Source organism: Panulirus ornatus, chromosome 1, assembly GCF_036320965.1.
Source record: "Panulirus ornatus isolate Po-2019 chromosome 1, ASM3632096v1, whole genome shotgun sequence".
Classification (NCBI taxonomy): domain Eukaryota; kingdom Metazoa; phylum Arthropoda; class Malacostraca; order Decapoda; family Palinuridae; genus Panulirus; species Panulirus ornatus.
In genome coordinates this window covers 78,142,317-78,155,797 of record NC_092224.1, presented here as the reverse complement: position 1 = coordinate 78,155,797, position 13,481 = coordinate 78,142,317, and the positions used below count along the sequence as shown (strand labels likewise).

Here is a 13,481-nt window from a genome sequence, read left to right as displayed (position 1 = left end):
CAACCATACAACATTGTTGGAACCACTATTCCTTCAAACATACCCATTTTTGCTTTCCGAGATAATGTTCTCGACTTCCACACATTTTTCAAGGCTCCCAAAATTTTCGCCCCCTCCCCCACCCTATGATCCACTTCCGCTTCCATGGTTCCATCCGCTGACAGATCCACTCCCAGATATCTAAAACACTTCACTTCCTCCAGTTTTTCTCCATTCAAACTCACCTCCCAATTGACTTGACCCTCAACCCTACTGTACCTAATAACCTTGCTCTTATTCATACATACCTACGTAATTAAAAATGTGTGTATATGAGTGGATGGGTCTTCTTCGTCTGTTTCTTGGCGCTACATTCGTTTGCTTTTCTATAAAAGGATTTCACACCTTCCAACAGTTGTACCACTACCCCATATATCTTTATCATTTAACTAGTCTAGGAAGTTAGATTTCTAATACTAAATCTTCAGATTTTCTACTTTTATTCACATATGTAGACTGACATCATGAACTGTAATGTTACTGGACTCTGTCTGCTTGAGGTTATGCCAAAAGTGAAAGTTTTGTGAGGCTGTATGTTTGTCAGTTGATGAAACAGAGTACCAATACAGAACTCACTTCAGTGGAGTCCACCCTGTCTCTGCTAATGAATGTAGGACAACCTTGAAGCTGCAGGAGCCTCTAGGTCACTGAGAAAGGGTTCATGAGGATGATGATAATAATAATACTGTAATGATAATGATAATAATGATAATAATAATGATAATGATAATGAAAATAATGATAATAATAATGGTAATATGTAAGAGAATAGTGATTGTTGGGGTGAAGGTATGTATAGAACATCAGGGATGAGAGGAACAATGTGGTTTCAGATGTTGTAGAGGATGTGTGGATCAGGTGTTTGCATTGGGGAATGTGTGAGAATTTATTAGAAAAACAAGGATTTATAAATGGCATATATGAATCAATAGGAACTATATGATAGGGTTGATAGAGATGCTTTATGGAAGATCATAAGAATATATGGTGCAGGAGTAAAGCTGCTAGAAGCAGTGAGAAGTTCCTATTAAGGGTGTAAGGTTTGTGTAAGAGTTGGAAGAGAGGAGATTAAGTAGTCCCAAATGAAGGTTGGGCTGTGGCAAGGATGTGTGATATCACCATGGCTGTTTAATTTGTTTGTGGATGGGGTGGTAAGGGAGGAAAATGCTAGTCTTGGAGACATGGTAGAGTATACAGACTGTAGGGGATGAGGGGGTCCTGGGAAGTGAATCAGTTGCTTTTTGCTGATGACACAGCATTGGTGGTAGATTCGAATGAGAAACTGCAGAAGTTGGTGGTATGAGTTTAAGAGAGTGTCTGGAATGAGTAAATTGAAAGCAGGTGTGAATAAAAGTAAGGTTATTAGGTTTAGCTGGGTAGAGTGACAGGTTACTTGGGGTGTGAGTGTGATTGGAGAAAACTTGAAGAAGTGAAGTGTTTTACTAACCTAGGAGTGGACATGGCAGCAAATAGAGCCATGGAAATGGAGGTTCGCATAGGATAGGTGAGAGGATGAAGGTTCTAGGAACATAGAAGAATATGTGGAAAGAGAGATCATTATCTGGAAGGGCAAAATTGGGTGCGTTTGAAGGTAAAGAAGTCCCATCAATGTTGTATGGATGTGGAGCATGGGCTATAGATGAGGATGTGCAGACAAGGGTAGAAGTGTTGGAAATGAAATGATTGAGGATAATTTGTGGTATGAAGTGGATTGATGGAGTAAGTAATAAAAGGGTAAGAGAGAAGTGTGATAAGAAAAAGAGTATGGAGAGAAAGCTGAAGAAAGTGTGCAGAAATGGTTTGGAGAAATGAAGAGATTGTGTGAGGAGAGGTTGAGAAACAGGATAGTGTGTCAGAAGTGGAAGGGACAAGAAGGGGGAGACCACATAAGAGATGGAAAGATTTTAACCAATCAGGGCCTGAACATGTAGGAGGGTGAAAGACATGCATGGGATAGTATAAATTAGAAGAATGTGGTTACAAGGGTCAACGTGCTGTTAGTGGATTGAACCAGGGGAAGTGAAGTGGCTGGGGTAAACCATGGAAAAGTGTGTGTGGCTTTGTTGTGGATAGGGAGTGGTGGTTTCAGTGCAATGCTCATGACAGCTAGAGAATGGGTTTGAGTGAAAGTGGGGGGTTTTCATGTGTTCCTAGCGTTACTTCACTAATGTAGGAAGTGGCAATCAAGTATGAAAAAATATTGATAATGATGATGAAAATGACAATAATGATATTAATTCCATTTACCAGAAACTGATGACCCACATATTACTCCAATATACTAAAACACGTCTTCCCAACCCTCTCCTAGACCACGTATCAGTTACATTCTTTTTCATTGACAAATCAATCATGCTCATGTCTACTTGCCTTTGCAGTATCTACAGTATATAGATATATGAACACTTTTATGTTTAAAGTATGTGTTTTCATCTCTCATGCCTGCTGTTACACTCAGTCCACACATTCTTTTACTTCTGTTATTTACACAGTGACCTCTTACCCTCTTATTAGTCCTTCCTGCATTCCCTCCACCACTCACCTAGACAGGTTACCCATCACACACAGTTCCTACCCTAGATCTACAGCCTTAATTACACTTTTAAGTTTTCTCAAGACAACATACATTATATTTTTCCATCATTTCATGACAGTTATGCTGCCATTACATTATTTACTTCAAAGATTTGAACTTTAAAATTGTTAAATTGGCCATCAAAGATCTTTTCAAGTCATTTATCCTTCATTAATGGTGTTACACCACCTGTATTACCATCTGTATCATTTTGTAGGCCTGATCTTATACTGTTTACTTTATCCCACTCAGAGGTTCCATTTCCTCTCAGTCTTTTCTCTTACAAACATAATGTGAAATTTCCTACAGTTTCTATCCTCCTTTTCTTATATTTCTTTGCCTTTCCTACATTTGTGAGTTAATGTTGGGAAGAATGAGTACTGGCTTCACTCATCCACTCTTTAGCTGTCATGCATATGCTTCAAACCCTTAGCCCATCATCCATAGGCAAGCCTCACAGACTCATTTTGTGGTTTTTGCTGATCACTTTGTATGCCTTGGTTCAGCCCCATTGACAGCAATCTGTCTCATGTATAAGAACATTACTTCAGTTTATTCAGTCCCATGCATGCCTCTCACCCTTCTGACTTTTCAGGCCACAGCATCTTAGATGCAGTCCATCCTTCCATTTCCTCAGTCTTCCCTTCCCCTTTGCTCCCTTAACTTCTGACATATAGATCCCATTAGGCAGTCTTTCTTTGCTTATTCTTTCCTTATGCCCAAGCAATTTCAGCACACCTGGGTTAGCTGTCTCAGATAGGTTACATTTCAAAGTACATTTTTGTTTTTCAGTAACTATATTGTTATATTTTTTTTTTTTTTTTTTTTTTTTTTGCTTTGTCGCTGTCTCCCGCGTTTGCGAGGTAGCGCAAGGAAACAGACGAAAGAAATGGCCCAATCCACCCCCATACACATGTATATACATATGTCCACACATGCAAAATATACATACCTACACAGCTTTCCATGGTTTACCCCAGACGCTTCACATGCCCCGATTCAATCCACTGACAACACGTCAACCCCGGTATACCACATCGCTCCAATTCACTCTATTTCTTGCCCTCCTTTCACCCTCCTGCATGTTCAGGCCCCGATCACACAAAATCTTTTTCACTCCATCTTTCCTCCTCCAATTTGGTCTCCCTCTTCTCCTCGTTCCCTCCACCTCCGACACATATATCCTCTTGGTCAATCTTTCCTCACTCATTCTCTCCATGTGCCCAAACCATTTCAAAACACCCTCTTCTGCTCTCTCAACCACGCTCTTTTTATTTCCACACATCTCTCTTACCCTTACGTTACTTACTCGATCAAACCACCTCACACCACACATTGTCCTCAAACATCTCATTTCCAGCACATCCATCCTCCTGCGCACAACTCTATCCATAGCCCACGCCTCGCAACCATACAACATTGTTGGAACCACTATTCCTTCAAACATACCCATTTTTGCTTTCCGAGATAATGTTCTCGACTTCCACACATTCTTCAAGGCTCCCAGAATTTTCGCCCCCTCCCCCACCCTATGATCCACTTCCGCTTCCATGGTTCCATCCGCTGCCAGATCCACTCCCAGATAATTAAAACACTTCACTTCCTCCAGTTTTTCTCCATTCAAACTCACCTCCCAATTGACTTGACCCTCAACCTTACTGTACCTAATAACCTTGCTCTTATTCACATTTACTCTTAACTTTCTTCTTTCACACACTTTACCAAACTCAGTCACCAGCTTCTGCAGTTTCTCACATGAATCAGCCACCAGCGCTGTATCATCAGCGAACAACAACTGACTCACTTCCCAAGCTCTCTCATCCCCAACAGACTTCATACTTGCCCCTCTTTCCAAAGTTGATGGAGAGAGATGGGTGATTATTGGTGCATATGCACCTGGGCATGAGAAGAAAGATCATGAGAGGCAAGTGTTTTGGGAGCAGCTGAATGAGTGTGTTAGTGGTTTTGATGCACGAGACCGGGTTATAGTGATGGGTGATTTGAATGCAAAGGTGAGTAATGTGGCAGTTGAGGGAATAATTGGTATACATGGGGTGTTCAGTGCTGTAAATGGAAGTGGTGAAGAGCTTGTAGATTTATGTGCTGAAAAAGGACTGATGATTGGGAATACCTGGTTTAAAAAGCGAGATATACATAAGTATACTTATGTAAGTAGGAGAGATGGCCAGAGAGCGTTATTGGATTACGTGTTAATTGACAGGCACGCGAAAGAGAGACTTTTGGATGTTAATATGCTGAGAGGTGCAACTGGAGGGATGTCTGATCATTATCTTGTGGAGGCTAAGGTGAAGATTTGTATGGGTTTTCAGAAAAAAAGAGTGAATGTTGGGGTGAAGAGGGTGGTGAGAGTAAGTGAGCTTGGGAAGGAGACTTGTGTGAGGAAGTACCAGGAGAGACTGAGTACAGAATGGAAAAAGGTGAGAACAATGGAAGTAAGGGGAGTGGGGGAGGAATGGGATGTATTTAGGGAATCAGTGATGGATTGCGCAAAAGATGCTTGTGGCATGAGAAGAGTGGGAGGTGGGTTGATTAGAAAGGGTAGTGAGTGGTGGGATGAAGAAGTAAGAATATTAGTGAAAGAGAAGAGAGAGGCATTTGGACGATTTTTGCAGGGAAAAAATGCAGTTGAGTGGGAGACGTATAAAAGAAAGAGACAGGAGGTCAAGAGAAAGGTGCAAGAGGTGAAAAAAAGGGCAAATGAGAGTTGGGGTGAGAGAGTATCATTAAATTTTAGGGAGAATAAAAAGATGTTCTGGAAGGAGGTAAATAAAGTGTGTAAGACAAGGGAGCAAATGGGAACTTCAGTGAAGGGCGCAAATGGGGAGGTGATAACAAGTAGTGGTGATGTGAGAAGGAGATGGAGTGAGTATTGTTATCATATAGGAATGATAATTTGATCTTGCAGCGTCATGTACCATGGGGGCAACTCCTTCGCTGCTGGAGATTCTACCCAAGTATCTTGGCAGAGATTGCTTCAACTTGGATTGCAAATCAGACCAATGCAGAAGGACCAACTTTCCTCAAGACTCAGGTAACATTCCAAGTTTAGCTCCTGGAGGAAACAAAATTTTAGAATTTTGAGAGGATGTATTTAGTGGTACATTTATATTGTTACTGATTAGGTTTTCCACAAACGGTAAAGTTACCATTAAGGTATTTTTCCTCTATTAAAAGTGGTAATTTTATGAATAAGAATGCATTTTCCAACTTGTGGAACATATCTTTAAAAGCTGTTGCAAATTGTTTTTGAAGATAGGTTGTCATTTTTAAGCTCTTTTTCTCCTAATAGACTAGCTTTGTTGCTGTATTCTTAGAAACAAGTTTTTATTTCTATAAGTAAATTAAGGCACACATCTAGAGATTAAGATTATGATTTACTGTTTTTAAATTTATTTTTAAACTTGTTTTGAAAAGAGGAACATCCAATTGATCCTTTTTGTGGTTATGCTATATTTTGGTGCAGCTAAATAAGATTACTTCTCATATTGATATCTTCAAAAAATTATTCATTTAAAGCTCGAAAATTTGAACACCTTAGGGCTTAGTAACATGCAGATTCTTAGAAAATTATTTACTTTTGAAAGGTGAAAATTTCAGGCCTTTTCACATAAGGTGGAGCCAGAAAAAAGAACCCCTTCACTTCTGTATTGCTTGAATCACATATACACCATTTTTTCAGGCTCTGCTCGTCTTTCTCTTGGCAGTGATTTATGCTTGGCTATGTTTTTTCCACTGTCTGCACAGAATTTCAGAATCTTATCATGTTGCATTGTGACATATAAGTAGGTGAATTTTCAACTCCCTGGTGTTCAACAAGTTTGCTTGTTGAAATATCCTTGTCTAGATTTTTGTGATGTTTCAGCTTTTTCCATGATGGAGGAGTAATATTCTTTAATTCTGAATCTGTATGAATTCTTCAGCTCTAACTGTGCCACCATAGGAACAAGTTTACCATTGGTTTTAGAAACGTAGCAGTTGATATATATAAAGACCTGAAAAAGACGTAATATCAGGGTGCTTTTATCATGATTAATACTTTCTAAGATGGACAGGCATGTGGTTTGTCTGTTTGTTGATGAATGATGAACTTTTGTAAGTTTGTAAATTAATGGGGGTTTTGAAGGATGGAAACTCATTTTTTGACCATAGACAGAGCCCTATGAACATCAGAGATGGCATCAAATCAGAGAGTGGGATAGGGGTAAAACCGTCATTCTACATTCTAAATTAAAGTATATCCATGAAGGTTCACCCTCTTCATCTATCATAGAATAAATCATGGCAGCAAAAGCTTTACAACTTTCAGCAACCAGAAAGGAACCCAGACAGGCCTATGATGTCATGTCACTGAGGTGCGGTACTGTTAAGCAGCCAGTCTTTCATATTATCACTGATCACCATTGTCTGTGACTGTTAATGCTAGGAATTGGATATGGTTTTTCAAAAAGCATGGAGGGGAAGGAAGCAAAGGGGAAATTAATTAATGCTTGAAAAGCTCTACCTGCAGTAGAGAAAGACAACAAAACATACATATCCCACCTAAATACTTTAAACATCAGTGAATAACCAAAAGCATTCCCATATGGAGTGGCTTAACAGAAATACTAGAGAAAAGTTTACTTTTAATGATGAATTGGCCCCAGTTCTGGACCATCCTTTCCTAAAGATGGCATGACCACACCATGTTGCACACCACACCCAGAAGTAGTATAGTCAGAGATAAGATATTATAGGAAATGCAATTTGGTCTTTGACCAGCCCATTTGAAATTTAAACTATTGTAAAATGAGGCTAATTTTACTGGAAGATACATTTGATTAACAAAAATAATTGCATGTGTGATTACATAGTATAAAATAAGTTTTGAATTAGTTAGGAGCTGTTTTTTTCTCTTTTGGGGAGTACACTGAGGACATTTAGTAGGTTAATTTGAGGGTAGGCCAAACATCTGTCCTTAAGGAGAGGATTTCCTTTTGCAGCCCACTGCTAAAATCTTTCTAAGAGGAAGAATGCTAATGTTACATAAACAAACATCATATGGATGCAAAATCCTATATTACTCCATAGGAAGATGTAAGAGAGTAAAAGAGTGGAAGGTAGGCATGGAAGAAATATTAAGGCTTGCTTACTGTCCTCTTCAGTAGGAATAATTAGTTTTCTTCAGCTCAAAACTTGCTTTCTTCCTAACAGGAGTCTGCTAATGTGCAAGGAGGATGAGTGTATAGCCAAATAGAGGCCAGTGGGAAAGTCTTTAAATTATTAAGGAAATGAAGTAGTTTTCGATAGGAAAAGGTATGTCACAGACCTCTTAAGTGCCACACACTGTCCTGGATATCCAGACTCAGGTAATGGAAGACAGAGAAGCTGTCAGAGGGCAATGTCCTTCAATAGGAGATTTCTTAGATAGGCTTAGATTGGAAACCACCTTTCTGGTGTGGCTCTTTTTAGGCAGGTGGGAACTTTAAAATGAGTTACTTGATATTGGTGTTAATGTATTTGACTGATAGGTGAGCTAAAAGGTATGAGAGAAGTTATTATCTCTGTAATAGATGATTGTTAAAATGTCATTGATTTTCAAGATACGTACATATTAGGGACTTCTTAGCAACAAGAAAGAAGGGAGGGTCAGTTCAAAGCAAGAGATTGCTAGAGAAGGGAATGGTTTGAAGCAAAAAGACTGGGAAGCATGGGAGTAGACTAAAATGAAAAACTGTTTAGAAATAAAGGAGTTTGAATCAAGAAGCTTTTAAAAAGGCATGGAAATGTTCCAGAGAGAGAAACTGCTAAGCATGGGAATGGACTGAAATGAGTAGCTATTAGGCAGGGGAATGGTCTGAAGTAGGAAATCATTGGGCAGTGTAAGAGTTCAGAGTGAGAAACTGATAGCCAAGGGTGTAATTAACTGCTTACCAAAAGGAATTTTGTGAATGAGAAACCAGTATATTGATTGAGAGAACTGAGGCAACATCTCTTCTTTTTTTACTGGGACCTGTTTCTAGAACCCTGTAACCATAAATGCTTCAGTGGAACAACATCGTCTCTTCATCTGGATGGTGTACTAGGCAGTGCTTAGTGGTGAGCCTTATGTGCTTTATTGCTGCTATCACTAAGGAGATCTTACTCCAACTTTCCCTTGCATTTATTGATGTCGGGTAGAATCAATGACTCCTCAATCTAAGAGTGGCAAATCTAGCAGAGTTCAAAAATAATGTGATACAAGAATCTTTGTCAGCTCAAAGAACATGCAGGTCATCTGTTAATAGAACCCTGCAGTAGTTCTCCAGGGTACATTTCCATTGCAGTGGCTACTGCTTAGGTGACGATCCAAATGTGGAGACCTGATGATAAAGATAAGGAAAACAGGCAAAGGCAAGGAAGAGGGCCAGCTTACAGGAGGTTAGTACCTATGGCCATCATGGAAGGGTGCTACAGCTGTACCTGACATCAGCAGCCCCAAAAGGCAAGGCTAAAAGGGTAAAAGCTGATTACATTAAGAAAAAGTAGATACAAACATGATTCCCCGGTGAAATTACTAAAGTTCAAAAATAACTATGTGTATTAAGACATGCAAAAGTAAGGAATTGGAAGAGAGAAAAGTTAAGGTCAAAATGAACTGTATATGTATCAAGACATACTAAAGAATGGAATTGGTAGGGAGAAAAGTTTAGACTGCATGGACCTCTCATATATACAATACCTTGATTGAAGGGGACAACCCAGTTGTTTATTACTTTAACACACACACACACACACACACACACACACACACACACACACACACACACACACACACACACAAAACTTTGATAAAAGGACACTTTGCTGAAGTAAGAGACCTGAGTTACTGGAAAAGGTTAGAGGCTTTGAATTAGCTCTCAGTGAAAGAGATAAGAATGAAGGGAGACCTGCTCAAAACTTCAAGTTTGTAATTCAAACTGACTTTGTTGAAATGAATAATTCTATAGAAGCAATATAGAATGATCAGTGAGAGATTATAGCAAGAAACTAAGCAAGAGACATGTTAGAAGAAATGTGAAGAAGTATGTTTTTCCATAGAGAAGAGATAGAAAGGGAGATGAATGGAATAAGCTGAGCGATGATACTGTGAATGCTGTCAGAATACAGAATACAGATATTTAAGAGATTGAATGATAAAAGAAATTTTAAAAAATGGGGCCTTACATGTGTAGAACTCCCTCTTTGTACTGTCCACTTAATTAGGTAGTTACTTTTAGGCAATTATATCGTGGAACTTAATCTGTGACGAGGAAATTAACATGGTTTATGGTAAATTCTTCCTTTTTCATATATTTGTTGATTTGATAACTCAGTGAGTAAAGAAGTAAGTGCATTGTACCTTATATATTCAATGGAAAGAGAAGATTCTCACTTAATGAGAGCAAGGTTGGGTATGAAGTGATTTTTCATACTGCAAAAACTTTAGGAGATATATATGTGCATTCCACTAATGAACACTACAGTATTTTTCAGTCATATGGTTGCAAGGGTTACCAAACATGATTCAGTCGAAAAGTGCAGTGAATGTTATGAAGAGCAGTAATATGTTTCTAGGGGGTACATCTGCCATTAAAAGAGATGCATTTTTGGGAGTTGCAGCTGAACAGATACAAAAATAAGGCAGGTTTAGTAGGCTCATTTACCGGTTGATCAGGGAAGCTTTTGATACTGTCATCCAGTTACTTCCACATATACATAAGTTAAGGAGTCTAAATTTTTATATTTTATTCATTTTTAACAAGTCTTATTTAACAGTGCAGTGAATGATAAATCACCATGATATCTGGAAAGTGGTCATTTAGGATATGAATATTGCCTCTGGATGTTAGTGGTACATTTCTCATCACAGAGACAAGTATAAATCTCTGTAAGGGGTACATATTAATTTAAGCTTTCTATTATCATCATAACTGTCATTCTAAAAAAAATTATAATTAATGCTATCATAAACAGATTTTTGTTGATTTACTTGATAGGCTGGACCTTGACTGTTAGGACTACAGAAGCATGTACCGCTGTAAGACTATATTTTCACCATTTTGGACAACAGAAGCACATAGTGGTGTAACCTTTTATTGTTCACCATAATTGCTGATTAGTGATGTACAATCTAGAGTAAACCCTGAGTTATGGACTACAGTGACTGTGGTTGTTGTACACAGATTGGGATGAGCTTGATGAATGTGAGCTGGGTACTTGCAGCTGGACAAACCTGTGGATGGTTGGGATCCTTGGCATTTGGGAGAATCACAGACTTGATCCTCCATCATAATGTCCTCACTAAATTAAACACTCGAAGACTTATGCACTCAATAGGTTAGTATTGATATTTTATTAGGAAGCCAATTTTCAGGTTCATATTGAGGCAGTCTTGAAAGTTCTGTATGTTTGCTTGTAATGTATCTTTCGTGTTATAACTCTTGAGTTGATTATTACACAGTATTCACTCAGGTTTATTAAAAAATTTCATTATTACCATATTTTTGTTAAACATGCCTTTTTTGTTGCATGAACCAGATTTTTCCCACTCATTAGCAGTATATTTTTAGTTTGATATACCATTTCATGTGTAAGGAGTTTTATATTACCCCAGTGAATAACAAACCACCAAAGTATTAATTCCAGTTTGATATTATCAATCTAGCATATTTTTCTATATGTTTTTAAATGTTATACTCATGCAGTGTTTTGATTATGGGCACTTTCCTCTTGCAGGAATGTTTATGGTGGTAATGGGTTTGTTATGTATAGTGTGGGCAGAATGCCAGGAATGGTTGGTGGCTGCTATGCTGCTGGTTGTCATGACAGGTGTCTCTGCCAACCTCTGTACCCTCTCACTCACCCCAATGGATATTGCACCCAACTTTGTTGGTCAGTACTGTTGCTTATTCTCTTATTAGTTTATGGTAACGATTTGATAAACCTCATCATCATCAATGCAGGAGTAAAACCAATACTCTTATTTTATGAGTATTCCCCAGGATCATCTACTCAGTAAGGCATTATGTCTTGATAGTCAGTTGCTTTAGTCAACATTTGCTCATAGGAGGAAGTTAAATCTATAGACCCTTGGCTGCATGTTTACGTGTGGCTTGAGATGTTTGTAAAGGATGGACAACACCTGAATGATTTAGGTGCTGCTCATTTTGACAGACTCCTTAGTGAGTCTACACTTATGCTTTGGCTAAAAGAAAGATGACCTTGTTAATTATGCAGTTCAGGGGATGCTGTGCTTAACAATGACAGGGAAAACAAAGTAAGAATTGCATCATACCGTTAGTTAAAGTTTGCCAATATTCTGCACTAAAATCTGTTTAGGCTTTTGATTATATTTACTTAATGTTCATGGAATTAAAGATAACCTGCTAAAGATAATATCAGCAGGATTAATTTACGGGCTTCCCACACATACACCAGAGATAGAGAGAAGACTTTATGATCTGTTGGCAGAAATTTGTAATAACATGATTTGATAACTGAGGGATATTAAAACAATTCAGATGTATTGAAGAGGCAAGAATCCCTTCCCACTTCAGTTGCTCAAGACTTAGGCTATACCTAACATGATTGGTAGTATCTAAATAAATCTGTTGAGAAATCTAATTGCATTTTGAATATTGCAATGTGACAAACTTGGTTTTAACTACAACTGAGGCCCTTGTCACTAATAAAGGTGAAAGCACATCTAAATGATTTACATTAACTGAACATTAAGACACCATTCAGTGGAGTACAAGCACATTTTAGCTGCAGTACTTGCAGTGCCACTGTGGGATACCATATTGATACCACAGGTTCAGCGCATGAATTTTTATTTGGAAAAAGCAGGAATCGGCTTGTATAGCCCAACTGCTAATTTTTTGTTTATATCTACACTACAGCCAGGCAATCATGTTCAGTGGACTCATGGAAAACTAAGTGAAATAGTATTACATAAATTTGTGTATGATTTTGCATAATGCTATGATAACCAGTAGGCTGATAGCCTGATGTTTATTGAAAGTCAGATTATCATAGAAATCAAAGAATTTATGAAAAGTTATGAATGAATTCATTTCCTCAAAGAGCTATGGCATAGATTTTTTTTTCAAGTAGTCATTTGTGTGTACGTGATTTACAAGTAACCTATGCATATTGTAAAGCCTGATTAAGTAAATATTTAGCAACTAACTTTTGGTCATAACACATGAGTTATTTGTAATCCCTTTAATTTGCAATGTCATGAGATGCCACTGATATTCAAACTGTTTTTCTTTCCCACAGGAACATTGTCAGGATTGTTAGGGATAGGCACCCTTAGTGGCTTTGTGGCCCCCATTGTCACATCTGCAATTGTCACAGAGGTATTTAATAGTTTTTGTTCTGGAGTTGTGTATTTTTGAACGAAATTTTCTGCAATATATCTCTGATTTCTTCACGGTGATGATAAATCTCTGAAGTCTTTTTCTGTTTCTGTCTCTTTACAATAAGTGAATATTTTTGTGTCTTTACCACCTTGTAGCAGGTTGTCATTAATTTTGTAAATTGTGATACATTTTATTTTCCTCAGGACAGCAAAGTAATCCTCTTGACACCCATACTCAATAGTTTTTTCACATATCTTCAGTGTACACATTCTCCTTTACTCTCTCTCTCTCTTCATTACATATCCCATATTTCCCTCAACAGTCAGCCAGTGAAACCATGTACTATACCTTGTGATCTCACGTTACATTCCATAGCCATTAAAGAACATCATTTAACACAAACACAATTCTTTTTCATTTTATTGTAGTTTCCTGGCAGTGGTTTATATACACATGACAAACATTTATTCAAATGATTTTCA

The 13,481-nt window shown here is 38.0% G+C and overlaps 1 protein-coding gene across 1 annotated transcript in view; it reads left to right on the top strand.

Annotated features, from left to right (window-relative positions):
* LOC139749913 (sodium-dependent phosphate transport protein 3-like) overlaps positions 1–13,481 on the top strand; it is a 39,282-nt gene that overhangs the window by 18,155 nt on the left and 7,646 nt on the right. Inside the window, exons 6-9 of the mRNA XM_071664325.1 lie at positions 5,541–5,666; positions 10,816–10,969; positions 11,369–11,524; positions 12,917–12,996. Of these exons, the coding sequence (XP_071520426.1) occupies positions 5,541–5,666; positions 10,816–10,969; positions 11,369–11,524; positions 12,917–12,996 (516 nt within the window). The remainder of the gene's footprint in view (positions 1–5,540; positions 5,667–10,815; positions 10,970–11,368; positions 11,525–12,916; positions 12,997–13,481) is intronic.